The 18,152-nt window shown below is 43.1% G+C and overlaps 1 protein-coding gene across 1 annotated transcript in view; it reads left to right on the top strand.

Annotated features, from left to right (window-relative positions):
* Positions 1-7,450: 7,450 nt before the first annotated feature.
* The window catches only part of FAM149A (family with sequence similarity 149 member A), a 74,916-nt gene continuing 64,214 nt past the window's right edge, over positions 7,451-18,152 (top strand). The window contains exon 1 of the mRNA XM_060246432.1: positions 7,451-7,846. Coding sequence (XP_060102415.1) covers positions 7,458-7,846 — 389 coding nt within the window. The 5' untranslated portion in view covers positions 7,451-7,457. The remainder of the gene's footprint in view (positions 7,847-18,152) is intronic.

Here is an 18,152-nt window from a genome sequence, read left to right as displayed (position 1 = left end):
TAGATAGATAGATAGATAGATAGATAGATAGATAGATAGATAGATAGATAGATAGATAGATAGATAGATAGATGAATTTATTGTCATTGTTCTCAACAAAAAGAGAGCAACGAAATGAGGTGCTCTTCCACAAACATACCAACGCATCAAACACACATATTCATAAACCATTTAAATACATCTAAAACCATTAAACCATTTAAACCATTAAAACCATTTAAACTATTTAAATACATCTAAAACGGATAAACATTCATAAAACCATTTAAACCATTAAATAAACATTCATAAAACCATTAAACATTCATAAAACCATTAAAACCATTTAAACCATTAAATACATCTAAAACAGATAATCCTTCATAACCCTGCATTTAACCTAACCACAGCACTTGGATAGAAACTGTCCTTAAATCTGTTTGTCCTAGCCTTCAACACTCTATATCGTCTACCTGACGGTAAGATCTCAAAAAGCAAATGGCCCAGATGTGAAGGGTCCCTTAGGATCATTTGTATCTTCCTTTTACATGCCATATTATACAGATCCACCAATGAGGGGAGAGAACATCCACAAATCTTTTGTGCTCTTCTCGTCACTCTTTGGAGCACCCTTCTCTCTGCTTCCGTGCAGCTCCCAAACCACGCGCAGAGGCAATAAGATAAAATGCTCTCAATGGAACTACGATAAAAGGCAACCAGCAGACTCCCTGACAGTTGGCAGTGAAAGTCACTAAGAAGGTTTGCCCTTGGGGGTTGAAGGAGACAGTGGTGCATCTGCTCTTAAATAAGCCCTCTTTGGACCCTACAGTCCTAACCAACTACTGCCTCAGTCCTGGATCCCTTCCAGTCTGGCTTCCGCACTGGCCATGGGACAGACCATGCTGAGACCTCTGGAGGCAGCTGGATCAAAGTGGGTCGGCACTGCTGCTGCTTAATGATCTGACATCAACATTCAACACAGTCAATCATGACTTTCTGACTTGCTGCCACACCACCTCGCTGATGGAGGTCTGTCTTGCAAAGGCTCTTCTCCTTTCTCCAAGGTCGGGGACAGAGGGTGGCACTGGGAGAGAGGGTTTCTCTATGATATCTATTGGATGGTGACATCCCTTGGGGGGGAATTGTCTCCCCAATGCACTTTAACATAGATACATGCTCCCTCACCCAGCTAATCCAGGGGCACATATTCAGGAACGCATAGGTAGTAGACAGTCTCCACAGTTATTGAAGTATTCACACCAACCAGACTTCTTGAGAGTAAGAAAAGTAGAAAACAAGGATCCAAGAGCCAAATGAACTATCGATAAAAGTTATGGAGCTGAATGAGAAAGCATAGGAATTCCACTGTTGATTTATGAAGGCTGGAATGTTCAGTCTGATAACCTTGTCCCAATAGATTGATTTGGTGAAGGATTGTAAACTCATGAGAAAGAGAGTTTTCAAAACAACTTTTACTGATAGTTCATTGGGTTCTTGGATCCTTGTTTTCTATTTGTTTTATTCTCAAGAAGTCTGGTTGGAGTGAATACTTCAATAACTGTGGAGAGTGTCTACTATCTACTGTATGATACACTCCTTAAAGGACTTTTCTACAATGTAGTTTGGAATGGACTGTATGGCTTTGAATGGACTGTGTTTGGATTTTTAATATGTATGTTGTATATATGGACTGTTACTGATGTTGACTTTGTACAAACCGGTTTTAATTTTCTTGTTTGCACTGATTACAGGTAACACACATATACATTGCTTAGTATTTATGAGATTCATATTTTCCCCAGAGTTATATGGTATTTAATAGTGTTGAATAAGTCGGTTAGGACTGTAGGGTCCAAAGAGGGCTTATTTAAGAGCAGATGCACCACTGTCTCCTTCAACCCCCAAGGGCAAACCTTCTTAGTGGCTTTCACTGCCATCTCATAGGTTTTCACAAACACCGTGGTACTTTTTTTTTTTGCTGAGAAATATGCCAGCGGTAAATATAAATAAAGCTCAATTTTTGAATTATGTTTATATTTAATTATATAAATTAATTATACAAATTAAATTAAGTATAAAATTAGGAAGAAAATTAATATACAGGAGCAGTTTTACATGCATAAAATTATAGCCTAAAGGGTAGTTTACAAAAGACCTAAAGTGAAAATAAAGAATGTTATTTACAGATGAACTTGTATGTGATGATTCCTTAATTACAGTAATTGGATTATGTTCATCGTGATGTTCTCATCTCACCTTTCGGATCTTTTCAGTACAAGTGACAAATTCTCTCATCTATCTTAAGCCATGAAAGATGAGGAGGCTTCAGGGGGGTAACTGGTAATTATTCATGTGATGGCCAGGAAGGGCTGTAGTTTGGCGGTAGAACATCTGGTTGGCATGCAGGTCCCAGATTCAATTCCTTGGCATTTCCAGTTAAAAAGATCATATAAGTAGGTAACATGCAAAACCTCTGAGACCCTAAAGAGCTGTGGCCAGTCAGAGAAGACAAGACCAATCTTGATAGACCAGTAGCAAAAGATGGTTTCATGTGTTCATGTGTAATGTGAAGTTTTCCCCAGGTAAAACAGATTCAACTAGTTAATGGATGCTTTGTGAAGTCCCTGTGGTAAAATCTTAGCTTGGATACAAACAACTGTACAACTAGATATGCATCCCCAAAAGTACTTGAGGTTGTGTTTTTCAAACAGCAACCTCTCCCGATTCTGCAAAATAAATCTTTTTTGAAATGAGGGAACTTTTGAGAGCATATTGTGATAAATTATTGGGGGAAGGGAATGTTTGCCATTCAAAAGAAAAAATAATTCCACTGGGCATGCTTCAGTTTATCTAATTGCTGCGGGTTCAAGTCACTTGGTACAAAGCAGATTTTGCATGCTGCTGATCATGCATTAACATCTCATCTATGAACTATAAATGCAATAAATGCATTCATATTTGTTGCAAAAGATATGCAGAATAGGTACATGTATCAGTTCCTTTGAATTCTGAGTATACTGATACTATAAAGGAGTCTCTAAATATAAAACTAAGTGAATCTATATATTCAGGCCTCAGATTCAGTGGGAGCTCACAGGAGCACAGCTCCTGAACCTTTCTGAGAGTTCCACCCCCTCCTTCTGAGAGTTCCACCCCCTTGTCCATTGAATAGTATGTACAGCTGCATAACAATCCCTGGATGAGCTCCACCACCTATTTTTCTACAAAATGACCCTGTGTATATTATTAGTGATCTGTGCCCTCCCATCTACGGATAATTAAATCTGTGGGTTGGAGCTACATGAATGCTAAACAGATGCTTCTGCAAATTCAGGGTGACCTTTTAAACTTTTTTAAAAAGAGGAGTTAAATTCCCCCCAAATAAAAGTGTTCTCTGCACAAGCACAGAGAATGGACATACCTCAGTCTTGGTGGTGGGCCCCGTGGTGGAGGCTTTGCGGCCCAGGAGCCATGCTGGGCACAGTGGTGGCAACATGGCAGCCTGAGAGCCACGCTATGAGCTGTGAAGGGGGGACATAGTATTCCCCTCCCTACCACTCATAGCGGCAAAGGATGCCTGGCAGCTGTGTTGGGCTTGGTAGTGGCAGTGTAGGACACCAGCAGTGCCAGCTCTAGGGCGTGTGGCACCCCAGGCAGACTTCCTGCCCGTGGCCCCCCTGTTGCCACCCTCCCTCTCTCCACAGTGCTGCAACGCAATGCTGTGCTCTGTTGCTCCCTCATCAAGCGCACCACGGCTGAGCCCTATCGGCTTTGAAGTGGGTGGTGTGCACATCTAATCCTTTGCAGTGCATGCGGGAGAAGGCTTCGCTCTCCCACTTCCAGTTCCAGGAAGGAAGGGGAGAAGCCTTCTCCTGCACATGCTTCAAAGCATTAGATGGCGTGCCACCCACATCAAAGCTGGTAGGGCCCAGCCATGGCACACTCTGATGCAGGAGGGGGGGAAGAGCGCGACGCAGCGTTGCAGTGCTGTGGAGGGAGGGGGTGGTGATGTGGTGGCAGGCAGACAAACTAGGCGGTTGTCATGGCCATCAGGAGGGAGGGAGCCCAATTCAGCAACCCCCCCCCCCGGTGCCCTGGGCAAGCATCTAGTTTGCCTAGTGAGCGAGTCGGCCCTTGACACCAGGCTGATGAATCGGCACTGTCAGTCTCCCCACCCCTGAGAATCTTCCTCCAAGGAGAATCAGTAGCAATTGGGGGGAGGGATCCACTTGTAAATAATCTGAGTTTTAAATAAATATTAAAAGTAAAAGCCAAAAATCCTGGGTATAATTATAAATATAGGAGAAATGATTGCTATTACAACAAATCAGACCTTTTTTTTTTGCAATGAGCTGTATGGATTTTCTCACACTATTCACTGTTTCATGTTTTTGGTAATCTCATGATAGTTGGTTGACTCTGCACACATTCAGACTAAGAAGTAGGGTTGCCAGGTCTGTGTTGGAAAATACTTGGAGACTTTGGGGGTGGAGCTGGGAGAGGGCGGAGTTTGGGGAGAGGCCTCAGCATGGTACAATGCCATAGAGTCCACGTAGAAGCAACCTTAGCTGTTGGTCAGGCAGAAACGAGGCCACAGGCAAAATCAGGAAGAAACAGCCGTTTATTTAACGTGTACATGGACCCCAGATCAGACTCGTGTCTAAACTAATCTGGGAGCCCCGATTTCAAGAAGGTCTACAGTTTTATAGTCACAGACAATCATTTCCAGTAAATAATAATATAATAATAAACAGTTGCACGATTATAGGAAAGGCCCACCCCATATCCCATACATCATTACAAGCGTCATATTACTAAAGGAACGAGGAGGAGACAGGGAGGGTCTTTCCAATCATGGCATTGATGTTGCTAACACTCTTGCAGCAATATCCTTCATCAAAAACACATTTGCACCTTTGACCTGCTCCCAAGACATTTGCTCAATGCTTATTCCAGCCAGTTTCTAGTTCCTCTTTTCCGCCGTTGCGGCAAAGCCAATGGGTGAAGAACTAACTTCTTCTTTACTTACTTTCGCAGTCTAGAAGGATAATTTCACAGAGACATCTAGCAAGCACTTTTAAAATCTCTTTGACCTTTTGTTTTCTTGCCCTTGTGCCTAATTGATGGCTTTCAATTCACCTTATTTAATACCTTTTTATTTCAGCCCTGCTTCATCCACCCTTCAATGCAGCCATTTTCTCCAGGGGAGCTGATCTTTGCCAGCTGGGGATCAGTTGTAAAAGTGCCTCCTGGAGGCTGGCAACCTTACTGAGAAGCCATGATTCCACTTCCTCCTGCACATACCAATATCTGATTGAGTGTCACTACACTGATATAGTGTGGTACACCTGTGCCTAGCCAAGGACTGAGTCACATCATTGGTCTAACAGGGTCCTTAATGTCTATCTATGTAGCAGCAAGAGCTCTCCAGGGTCTCAGGCGAAGGTCTTTCACATCACCTACTGCTCATTTCTTTAACTGGTGGTGCTGGGGAGTGAAACCTTCTACAGCAAATTTGAATTATACTGCCTTTCAAAAATTAAGATAAAAATTCCAGAAAATAGTATGAATATGAGCGGAGTTGTATTGATTGCTAGTAATAACAGAGGAATTGTGCAACAGGCGCCTATGATGCTTGCAGAAACACATTTTTACACAGTACGAGTTTTCTAGGAACAAAGTGATGTAGTTTTCTAGGAACAAAATATTATGGTGATTCCATTTCTGTGGCTTGAAATAGCTCTATTGGTATCCCAACTATTTCTGGTGATTTGCAGGACTGGCCCTAGACTGACTGGCACCCTAGGCAAAGCTAGCTTCTGGCACCCCCCCCCCTCCCCTCGCACTGATAACATCATTGAGTCATATGTGGGCCACCCAATCCAGTGCCCCAGAAAGCCGGCATCCTAGGCAATTGCCTAGTTTTCCTAGTAGCAGAGCCGGCCTTAGTGATTTGCTTCTCCAAGCTTTCTAAAACTATGGGTTCTCCTTCAGAAGATTCTTCTTGGAAGAAATCTGTCATCCTTTCATCTCTTTTATATATTTCTTCAGTACATTGTTCCCATCCTTTGTTTTGGCCTGTTGAGTTAATGCCCCTCTAGCCAGTTTTTAATGGCTCGTTCCATTTTTATTTTGATAATTTATGATTTTATGGCATTGTTTTTCCTTATAATTTACCTCAAGCAAGACTCTTGAGAGGCAGCATAAAAATGTTCTAATTAAATAAAATGCCAATTGGGACCATCTCTGTTAGGTACACATCTGCTGTGTGACTTTCCTCTCACTACTTTCCTGAGAACAGAAACAAGCAAAGTACCAGAATGATACTCAGACCTAAACATGTGAAATTATTACGGAATATTGGAAATTACTGCAAAATTGTTTTAAAGAATACACACAACAGGTTGAATTTTTATTAGTTAGCCTGTATATGCCTGGTATGAATATACAACCCACCCATGAGTATTATTGAGTCTTTCTTCCTTCTCCATTGTCAAACTTATTTTGCAGAATGATACATGCCACAGGGCTGCTGTGGTTTATATAATTCTGCATTATGAGGCAGATATGTGTTTTGGCAATCCTGTGCACATCTGGTAGAGAGCTACAGCTGCCAGACTGCTCTTCTTAACCAATTGACTTCTTTATGATATTTCTCACTGTACAAAACTTGGCCACAAAACTTCTCCCCAGTGGTAGGGGTTTTAAAAGCTGCAATCCCCGTGCACTTACATGAGAGCAACTGAGGCCTCGTTTTATACAGGCACATAAGGTGATAAATTTGTTTACGGACTCAACCACTTCAAGTTGCAGGTGAAGGCCTACATGTCAGTAAATGTTCTTCCACACAAGAAAAACTATCCTATGTGAAGAAAACTAGCAAGGCAGCCAGAGAAGCTAGGTTAAAGCACTCCACAGTATTTTGGGGGGATTTTTGCAGACTCCTTAAATCACGTGAACCTCCGTCTGCAGTCTGAAATTGTTTTAAAGAATACACACAACAGAACCTTTAGCGCCTCATCGGCTGTTTTGTGGGATCTGGACGTTAATATCATTAAATTCTGTAGTTAGTCTTTGCTTGCACATAAAACGGGCCAGCATTGGGCTGCGCGCGTGTTTGTATACAATGCCATGTGGCAAGCTGCTCTCGTTTCTGCTGTTGCCGGCAAGAGGCTCCCGCGCCAGGCGAAAGTCCGCCGGTTTCAAGTCCAAGGCGCGCGCCCCTTCCCTCCCTGCCTCCTTCCCAACGGCCCCAGCAGCTGCCGCTACTGCTGCTAAGTGCCCACCAATGCCTGCGCCTTGCTCCGTTTTTGTTTAGCTTAGCAACCGCCGCTGCCTCCTCCTCCCTCTGCGGGCACCTGAAAGGCAACCAGAGCACACTCTCTCTGCGGCCGGCCGTCGGTCGCGTCTTGCGCTGCAGCGCAAAGAAGGCGCTTTGCCAGAAGGCGGCCAGAAAAAGACCCCGCGGCGGCGACACCATGAAAGTGGCCGTGCTGGACCTTGGCACCGTCTTCGCCAAACTCTTCAAGCCCCCCGCTTCGTCCTCCTCGCCCCCTTTCTCGCCGGCCGCCGGCGCCTCGCCGCCCAAGTCGCTGCTGCTCCTGCCTCCCTCTCCGTGCCCTCCTTTGCCCGGCCGCAGCGCTGCCTTGGCGCCCGCAGGGGGCTCGTCTATCCCCGGCGCCACTCGGGCCAAGGCCGCCGCCGCCCCGGCCACCAGCTCCCCACGCTTGGCTGCGCCGCCTTTGCCTAGAGAGCCGGGGGCTTGGGCCGCGCCGGCGGGGAAGCAGCTGCTCTTCTTCACCTTGCCCGATATCGGGGAGGAGGGCGCGCCCGACGCCGACCCCCAGGAGGACGCCGCGGCGCCCAGGCAAGTGGGGAGTGGGTGTCCTGCGCACGACACCAGCTCAGGAGCCGCCGGTTTCTGTCTAGGGGTGGGGACTTCAGACGAGCCCTGACTGAAGAGCGGGTCGTGCAGGCTTTTGGGGAAGGGGGGGAATGGAGTGCTGTATTCTCCTTCGTACTCTTGGCGGTGGATCTCAGCCCCCTTGAATATTTCTTTTCTTAAGAAACTCCAAGCAGATATTACTATTACCAGGTAGTACTTTGTATTAGATAGTACGTTTTATTACACACATGCGTTCTAGTTCTCCAGAACTCTTCATGGGGTTGGATGGCGCTCCTTTCTTTGCTTGCTGCGCTAGTTTTCTATTTACCGGGATGGGAGCCTTTTCCTGTAGGGGAGCATTCCCATTTCCAAATGTGATCGGGGATATGAATTTCTGCTGCTCTGAGGAAGTGAAGCGGGAACATGGATGGCTGTTTACATTGCTCCAGGGCAGACTGCGGGCAGTGGATTCCAGCCTACAATATTTATTTGCACCTTCGTAAGAATAGAAAGCTAGTTCAGCAAGAAGAAAGGTTCTTCCGTTTCTTCTTTCACTTTGCTGGCTTTCTGTTTGCAGGCAAGCTTTGACATATGGGAACATTCCAAAATGTGAACCTGCCCATGATCTTCCACCTACAGTCTGGAAAAGCACCGTCCATTAGACTTTCTGAACTAGTTTCTACCTCTTTGTTCTCCTGCACTTGTGAAGTAGGCCCAATTTACTATTGTGTTCATGGTAACGAGACTGGCTTCATCACTTGTATCATTTTGCTATTTCCCTGATTCCCTGGGTTATTTTGGGAGAGTGAGGAGATCTGGTGGAGATACGTGGCAACATCTGCAGGAGAAAACTGGTTATTCACATGTGGTGGTAAATTAGCAGTTGGCCAGTGATTATCTGTATTCACCCTTTGCACTTGGGTTAATTGGGAAAGGATTTTATTTGGAAAGAACTTCAACTCCATTCTGCATTTTCTGGGGACAGTGCTGGCTTCTGTCCTTTTTATTTTTGCTCATAAATTTATAAAGAAAAAGACCACAGCTTTAAGAAATTTGGAATAGTTGTCATAGCTCCTTTTTCTCAACTTACTGGATGCTTTTTCACACATGGCTATAAAACTGCCCCTTGTCTGCATATCTGATAAGAATATTGTTTTAATACATTCTGTTGGTGTCAGTTATGGTCTTCAAGAAATGACCACAGTGTAGTGCCATAATTCTGCAAAGCATTTGATGTTTGTTTTACATTTAAACTGTGTCCTTTTGTTGTTTCCCTGACCAAAACTGGGGCCCTGAGAATATTGTAGTCACTGTAGGGGCACAGAAGGACTGCACCTGTATCGTTCCTGCCTTTTTCACCCTAGCAGGACTTAAAGAGGCCCTGGGGACCACATCCCCTGCAAAGAGTTAAATTCCACCTTATTCAGCTCTGCAGCCACAATTCCTATCAGGTTTCCAGTATGGCTTTTTTACATATTGACTTTTTAAAGCTAAAGGTCATTTGTCCTTAATCAGATTCCCAGTGATGTGTGTAGTTTGCCCCTATAAATGTTGTTAGGAAGGAAGATTGTTTAAAGGAGAAATAGAATGTATACTACAACCAAGCTATATTATTTTCTAATAGGAGTGTTATGTTCTAATAGGGGCATTCTTAAAACAAAAGTGGTTTAAACCTGGCATGTAAAAACATTCCGGTGTTACTAACTATATTCTCTTTAAGAAGGGCTCTTTTCTGCCATTTACTTTTGAATACAAATGACATCATAGAGACTGTTTAGTACAGTGTGAAAATACCCCATGACTAAGAGCATTTTCCAAGAGCCAATAAATTCTGGAATTGTCTTGCAGAATTTATAACAGTTCTGTGAAATATCACGTTAGACTGATTCAGGAATTGTTTGGTTCCATTTTGTTTATCACATTGATAATTTATGGCGTCAGGAAGGCTTTGGGTATTATTTATGTTACTTGTGAAACTGCTGTGTTAAATATGCCTGCAGTGCAAATACACTGTGCTTCCAATTCTGTGTTTTAAGATCAAGCTGCCTGCTGCCATGACTCCACCAGACACTGTGAGTTATGGTTATGCCCTCCTTATCTGTAGTGCAGCCAGGTGACAATGCAATGCTGTGGGTGGGAACTGGAGACAATGGCTGTTTCCTTCCTGCCTTGCTAATGAGCCTCCCACAGACTGGCTGCTCTTGGAAACAGAATGCTGGTCTAGGTGGACCTTTGGTCCGATCTACCATGGAACTGTTCCTTGTGGTTTTAGGTTCTTGATCTGAACAGTAAGCTACTAGTGGAAAAAATAACTTAAATAGTTACCATTCTGTTCCTATTGAAGTAGTAGGGAAATATATTGTATCATTTCCTAACTAAACTGGTTGTTAGTATAAAAGCTTGCTTCAAATGTTTAAAGGAGTAAATTATTCTCTGCTTAGTGAACTTCGATGTGCATCCTTTAAGTAGTGACTGGAGGTTATTCAGAAGAAATATGAGAAGAAATGTGAGTGGATTGCCACGTTTTTCAGATGTTGTGCACTGTTGTGTCCCATAGTTGTGGAATGGTGTTAGCTACAGACAGTTTATATGTGGCCTGTAGTGTGAAGACTTGAGGCAATTATTGATAGTTATGAATTAGTAGAATGGTTGAGATCATTCATGTGGAGAAATTGCTGACAGTTGAAGCAAAGGAGTCCTGTGTGACTGGGATAAAAAAGACTGTGAATTTCAAAGGATATGTGAGTGGCAAAGGACTCATAAGACGCAAAAGCCACGGCTCTTCCTGGTTATGCGCAGCAGTTGGTGGGAAATCTGCGCAGACGCTGCGCGGTGAAGAGGGACGTCGCTCTGGGGTAAGGTCAGTGGGAAAACGGCCAGGGTTTCTTATTTCTGGTAAACAAAATGGAGTCTGACCAAATACAGGCCAGGAAAACACTCCATCTAAACAGGTGGAGTGGACCCAGTAGAGAGCTTGTTTTTGGTTGGTGCCTGGAGTCTGTATCTCAGCGCAGTGTGTTTCAGTTTCAGTTTATTTCAATTTATATCCTGCCCTTCCCACCGAAGCGGCTCAGGGCGGCTCACAACATATAAAATCTAACATAGAGTTTGGTTTTAAAAATACATAAATTTGCAACAATTTAAAACAGAAAACATATAGAACAAACGATCTCAAAATGCTACACTACAACCTTCCATAAAGTTTCCACTGTCAGTTAGTTGTAAGCCAGCCGGAAGAGGGCTGTCTTATAGGCCCTGTGGAACTGCCCAAGGTCCCGCAGGGCCCTCACCTCTTCCGGCAGCTGGTTCCACCAGCAAGGAGCCATTATCGAAAATGCCCTGTCCCTGGTGGATTTCCGACGGGCCTCCTTTGGCCCGGGGATTATAAGCAGGTTTTGAGAGCTCGATCTCAGTACTCGCTGGGGAACATGTGGGGAGAGACGGTCCCTAAGGTAGGCAGGTCCTAGGCCATATAGGGCTTTAAAGGTAATAGCCAGCACCTTGTACCGGACTCGGTATATTATTGGCAGCCAGTGCAGCTCCTGGAGCCCCGGCCGAATGTGCTCCCATCTTGGGAGCCCTAATAACAGCCAGGCAGCGGCATTCTGTACTAGCTGCAACTTCCGGGTTCGGCACAGGGGCCGCCCCATGTAGAGGGTATTACAGTAGTCCAACCTCAAGGTGACCGTGGCATGAATCACCGTTGCTAGATAGTCATGCTCCAGGAAAGGGGCCAGCTGCCTCGCCCGCCTAAGATGAAAAAAAGCAGACTTGGCAGTGGCTGCTATCTGAGCCTCCATTGTTAAGGAAGGCTCCAATAGTACCCCCAAACTCTTGACCTTGTGCGCCGTTGACAGTCTCACCCATTCCCCCTCCAGCGTCCTTGCCCAAATGGGATGCATAATGACATGGGAACTGTGGGTAAGTATTACTCACGCTCTGATCTTCTGCTGCTTGCCAATTGTCTCTTCCTCTAGTCTATCATCTTTACCTTGCTAAATCCAATCAAATGCATAACTTGATCCTACCCTTAAAAGTCTTTTGATCCCTTTTCCCAGTGTCAGACAAAACCCGGTAACAGATGATGCAGTTCCTCCGAGCTTATCATCCTGTGCGAAATTTCCCAACATAGCAATTCAGGATAGCTGTCAATGGAACATCAAAGCCCCTTTGATGTTACTGACCCCCATCTGTCAAACCCCTATATAGTGTAGGTCAAAAACCCACCTCGGACACCATTTGCAGTCTGTACCACCCGTTACTCCTGTAATTGGATCTATAAGGCGCGTTACGCTGGTCATTCGCATTCCTCTACATGTATTTTTCCCTTATAACGGATGTCTCCTTTTCTGGATCAGGTGAATATTACCCGCTTCAATGACCCTTGAACTCCTCTATCGATAACCTCTATTTTCTTAGGCTCTTGTTTGCTTGTACAAAGATATATGCGTGTGTATAAAATCCTCTTGATACATAGCTTAAGTAAACACTATAAAATTACAATTGCTTGGTCTATTCTTGGCTGAAAATCCAAACTTCGTATTATTGAAAGCAAAGATCTTCACTCCTAATTCGCTCTACCAAGTCTCTTAGCTAATTTCCCCATCAAAATAAGAGACTTAAAGCACTGCCTTTAACAGTATAACCTAGAATAGCAAACAGTAAATCATCACACAATCACTAAGTGTATGCATATAAATCTGCAGTATCTCTGCTGAGAAACAGCTACTCAGTTTACCCACAGATTGCTATTAAACAGGCCCTGAATACCCTCCTAGACAGCTGTTTTTGGGGAGCTTAGCAGACTCTGAAATTGAAAAGCCCCAAGTAAAGGCTGCAGTAGAATGCATCCTAAAAAGAGAAGAGATAAAATGCTATGTGGAAAAGATTTGGCACATGAGTTTATACAACAAATAGTGTTCCTTCAAGTCTGAAGCTGTGAAGCCTTTGATTCCATATTCTGAAAAAAAGTGATCAAAGAGTCAGAAACCTACACAGTTGGGACCTTTTTACTAACAGTAGTAAGATAAATGTTAGTTTGGTGAACTTGCCAGCCCCCAGGTCTGGGTGGGGGATTACCCAGTTTTGCAGGCTCTTCCCTGCTCCTGGCCAAATGGCCAGTGGGGGGAAGCCCTGTCCCAGCAGCCATGATGTGCCTTTAAATCTCAGTAGGATATTTGCAAACTGCTTGTATTTTGGAATGTATGTGTGCCTTTAAATCTCAGTAGGAGAAAGCTGCATGGGAGGGGGGTGAGCAGCAGGAAGAGTCACATGGCTCTTTCCAGTGTGAAGTGTGTGAGCAAGGAAGAGAGCACAGTCTCTCTGTATATTTTGCATTTGTTTATGTTACATTTGTTTATGTTGCATTTGTTTATGTTACAATGGATACTAAAGCATCAACTAGAACACTCCACCCCCTAGAATACTTTCTTGCTTTTGTTTTTCTGTGTTACTTTGAAGAAGTTGGTTGAAGTAAAGAAGGTTACTACATTCAACACCTCCTGTAAGTAAAATGATTTGTACCATTACGCAGTGAGATCACAGAAGTATGGACTTTTTGTTTGGGGAATCATTCATTGTTTATTTTAGCTGCTTTGTGTATGTGTGTATCGCTTAATAAAGCCAAGCTTGGAAATGCTACCAAGGCTCGACACGGGAATTGTGGGAATATGACAAAATACACTTTTATTTTGTGGAAGTGCAGCTGTTGAGGAATCCTTTGATGATAAAAAAGAGGATTAGGAAATGAAGACTGTATTCAGGGAAACTGCACTGCTTTTTAAAATTTATTTTAGGAAATGGGAAAGTCTCCAGGCTCCACCTTCAAAGTCCCCAGGTGTTTCCTGAGTTGGACCTGATAACTCTAGTGAACAGGACTACAGATTGCTAACAGTGGCCTCTTAGCATCCTCAATGTACTACTGACTTCAGGGATTTTTGAAATAGTCTTGACAAGGGATGAGCATGGAATGGTAAAATGGTGGTTTGTGTTGGTTCGTGGTTCATTCGATTGCCTGAACTGGTGGTTCATTTAGTGATTCATATGGTTGCCTGAACTGGTTTGTAATTCATTGGTTCATTTGGTTTGGAAGGTGTAAAACTCACTGGAAGTCTTCAGCAGGCTCTCTTCTACCTGCTCTCCAAGTTTGGCAAAGATTGGATTTGGACTGTCCAAGTTATGCATGAATCATGGATCGGTTCTTAATCATCCTTAATCTTAAATTGATATATAAGTATGCAGTGTAGAGAGCTACCAGCTGAAAGGGGTATATTACATTTTCTAAAGTAAGGAGTACAGTAGAAATTTCCAGTGCAGGTCCATAATTCACTACAATCTTTTTCTTAGGACCTCCTAGTAATGTTGAGTGATCAGCATGGTTTACTGTGGCCTGGCCTGGTGTTTACAACTTTGAGTTCCGTTTGATAACAAACATAGACTCCTGTGTAAAAGAGTTTTCAGCTGAGTCCATCTCCAGTGTCGTCCCGCAAATTGCTTCTGGTAGGCAGACTGGTCATTGTGAATAAGGGTTGAAAAGCCCACAGACTGTTCAGTTTTTCTTCCAGCTGGGAATGCATTAATTAATTTGCGTGGATGGGTTGATGAGGTATTCCCCGGCTGTAAGCGGGGCTTGATGCAGTGCAGGGATATGTGACTGCTGCTCATTCCCCTCCACCACCACCCCTCAGTAGACAAAGATATGTGGAGAAACAAGTAAAAACTCCTTTCTTTTTGAATCTTAGCTGCGGTTGATCATATGTGGACTGAAGTTGTTTGCAAGAGATTCATCATGTCATTATTTTCCTAAATCTAGAGCAGGGGTGGGGAACATTTTTTCTGCCATTTGGATATTTATAAACATCATTCGCGGGCCATACAAAATTATCATCTTAAAAAACAGTGCTCCATCGAGGGAGAACAATTTAGGCCAGCAAAATTAAAGCAAATAATTGTTTTTCTATTTGAAGTCATGTGGGGAAAGCCTAATTTGGCACACAAACACCCACTGCCCTAAGCAAATGTCTAGGTCCTGGGCTTTTTTGGTAGAAAAAGCCCAGCAGGAACTCCATTAGCATATTAGACCACATCCCCTAATATTAGCATATTCGGTCACACACTCATTAGCATATTAGGCCAGACCATCTGGGATAATCAAGTGCAAATTGAACATGTGGTAGCTGGGAAATAAAGAAAAATAAAGAAAGGGGGAAAGAAAGGAGAATAAAGGGAAATAAATAAACAGGGGAAGAAAGGGAAATAAATGGGGGGGGGGGGAGAAAAAGAAATAAAGAAATGTGGGGAAGAAATGGAAAGAAATGGAAATAAAGAAATGGGGAAGAAAGGATAATAAAGGAAAATAAAGAAGGGAGAAGAAAGGGAAATAAGGGGAAATAAAGAAATGGGGAAGAAAGGGAAATAAAGAAAGGGGAATTAAGGGAAACAAAGAAATGGGGAGAAGAAATAGAAAGAAAGGGAAATAAAGAAATGAGGGGGAAACTTACTTGAACTGTGACAGGGACTTTTCCAGGACCTGCAGCGATCCTGGCCAGCCAGCCAGGCCCCAAGGAGGCTGGCATGTGGCTTGGCCCGGCCCGGCCCAGCCATCCCCGAGGGCCAGACCAAGTGGTCTTGAGGGTCTTAAACAGCCCTTGGGACAGACGTTCCCCACCCCTAGTCTAGGGCTTATTATATTTGTTTTTCCTAGTGGACATTTTATATATACTAGGGTTTCATAAAGTAGATCTCCCACTAAGTTATAAAAGTAGTCCTCCCTACATTTCGGTCCTCATACCAACGTGTATCTGGAGATGTACCTTAGAGATCTTGGTAGATGTGACTTTTTTTTTAGGTAACTAGGACTGTAAATAAATAAATAGGAAGATTTATAAAATTATGTACAGGATATAGAGAGTGATCTTTTTTTCTCCCTCTCCCAAAATACATGAATGTGAAGGCATCTGATGATATTCATGGGCAGTAGGTTCAGGACAAGCGAAAGGAAATACTTCTTTATTCAGTGAGGGTCTGATTACAGTGATTTGCTCTTAGATTTGCTCTTAGAGTATGTAGTGATAGCCACGGGCTTAGACAGCTTTAAAAATAACTTAGACAAGTTCATGAAGGATAGTGGCTACCAGCTGCAGTGCCAGTGACTAAAGAGAACGTCCACATTTAGAGGCAGTAAACCTCTGAACAATGCCAGGAGGCAACATCAAAGGAAGGCCTCAACTTCTATACCTTGTTATTGGGCTTCCAGAGTAATGGGCCACTGTGTGAGATAGGATGCTGGATTTAGATGGACCACAGGTTTGATCCAGCAACACTTTTCGTATGTATAGTTACATCTGGGGGAGAGAAGCTCTTACATGCATCTAGTTGCCTAAAGTTGGATTGTGACCATATTGTGCATTAAAAATGGTAGTTTTGATGCACTGTAAAGCAATTGTGCAATCATTCAAATCAAATCAAATCAACCTTTAATGGCATATTAAAAAGTTAAGAAACAATAGGTTAAGAGGCAATGGATAGGTTAAGATACAAAATATCAGGAATAAAACACAGTTACATAGGATTACGGTTAAATGAGACAACAAAACTGGTCCTTGTCTTGACGAATCTTTTTGGCCCAGTACAGAAATGAGGCAGTGTTCGCAGTTATGTCAGGAGTAACATCCTTCAGAAGAAGCAGGACCTTATCAGGATCAGCCAGACCCATCTTATTTAGAAGAATATGATTCAAAAATCGACAGCGAATACTTACATAAAAAGGGCAGTACAAAAGAATATGTGAAATGGCTTCAGTAGATCCGGACTTACACGGGCATAATCTAGCCGAGAAGGGTATATTATGAAATCTACCATATAGAACTGCTGATGGCATAACATCAAATCTTGCCAGTGAAAAGGCCCTACGCTGTTGAGGACTTTGCAAAGAATAGAGATAAGAAGCCATATGGGCGACATTGAACGAAAGCCCTAGACTCACAGGAGAGCAAGTTTTATTAGCGGCACTGAGGAGATTTTGAAATTCAATATCCAGGATTCTGGCTTTAATCATGCACAATGCCTCTGTTTGTGAGAGCATAGATAATGACTCTGTTGACAAACCAACAGTGCGAATCTTTTTCTCGATAGAGTCTAGCCAACTAGAGTATCTAGATTCTGATAACATTTGAGTAATAAGACTAGAAGGGTCAGAGTTATAGTGTATTCGCAACCAGTATTTGACAGTTAAAAGCCATGCCCTGGTTTCAAGTGGAACCTGCCCCGATTCTAGGCATAGGGCTGCATAAGGCACACAACAAGGCATTCCCAGAATTTTACGAAGAAATTTGGATTGGATACGTTCCAAAGAATAATCAAACGCACCAATCCATAATGGGATACAGTATAGTAGTTGAGCACAAGTTTTGGCCTTAAAAACTTTCAGCACAAACTGATTGCCCTTATTGAAGAAAAAACGGCAGATAGCCTGGGCACTGGCCTTAGCCATATTGGTTGCAGACCTTCGGTGTACAGTCCATGATGCATTATGTTGAAAATAAATACCTAGGTACTTAAAGTGTCTGACCTGCTCTATTCTATTTCCATTAAAATCCCATTTGAATAATTTCCAAGTTCTTGAAAAGACAAGGATTTTTGTTTTTTCAAAATTAAGTTGGAGCTTATTGATTTCAAAATACTCAAGACAGCAGCTAAAAAGGCGCTTCAAACCCACACGCGTGCAAGACATTAATACAGCATCATCTGCATACAGTAACAGTGGCACGTGAGTGGGACCGAGTTTAGGGCTATGACCGTCAGCGCCAGACAACACAGGAGCTAGATCATTAAGGAAAAGGTTAAATAAGGTGGGGGCTAGAATACAGCCCTGTTTAACACCCTTATTAGATGGAATTTTTACCGTTAACTTTCCAGCTAGAGAGCATTTAACCTGACAAGTTGTTGAGGTATGCAATTTTCTAATAAGAAAAAGTAATTGCTTATCAATATTCATTTTGTTCAGTTTGTCCCAAAGTAAGCCTCTATCTGTGGAGTCAAAAGCTCCTTTAAGGTCTAGGAAGGCAGTATATAACTTAAGCTTAGCCCTCCTAGTGTATTTATTTACCAGATGGGACAATATAATACAATGATTCAGTGTGGATTTCCCATGGCGGAAACCCGCTTGTTCTGGCCCTAGGATTTGTTGTTGAGTCATCCATGCAGTAAGTTTGGCTAACAAGTGCTTGGCGTACAATTTACCAATTATAGAGAGGAGGCTAATGGGTCTAAAGTTTGAGGGGGAAGAACA

The sequence above is a fragment of the Heteronotia binoei genome, chromosome 9 (genome assembly GCF_032191835.1).
Source record: "Heteronotia binoei isolate CCM8104 ecotype False Entrance Well chromosome 9, APGP_CSIRO_Hbin_v1, whole genome shotgun sequence".
Taxonomy (NCBI): domain Eukaryota; kingdom Metazoa; phylum Chordata; class Lepidosauria; order Squamata; family Gekkonidae; genus Heteronotia; species Heteronotia binoei.
Note: the sequence above shows the minus strand (reverse complement) of the source record. Positions and strands in the feature narration are given on the sequence as shown.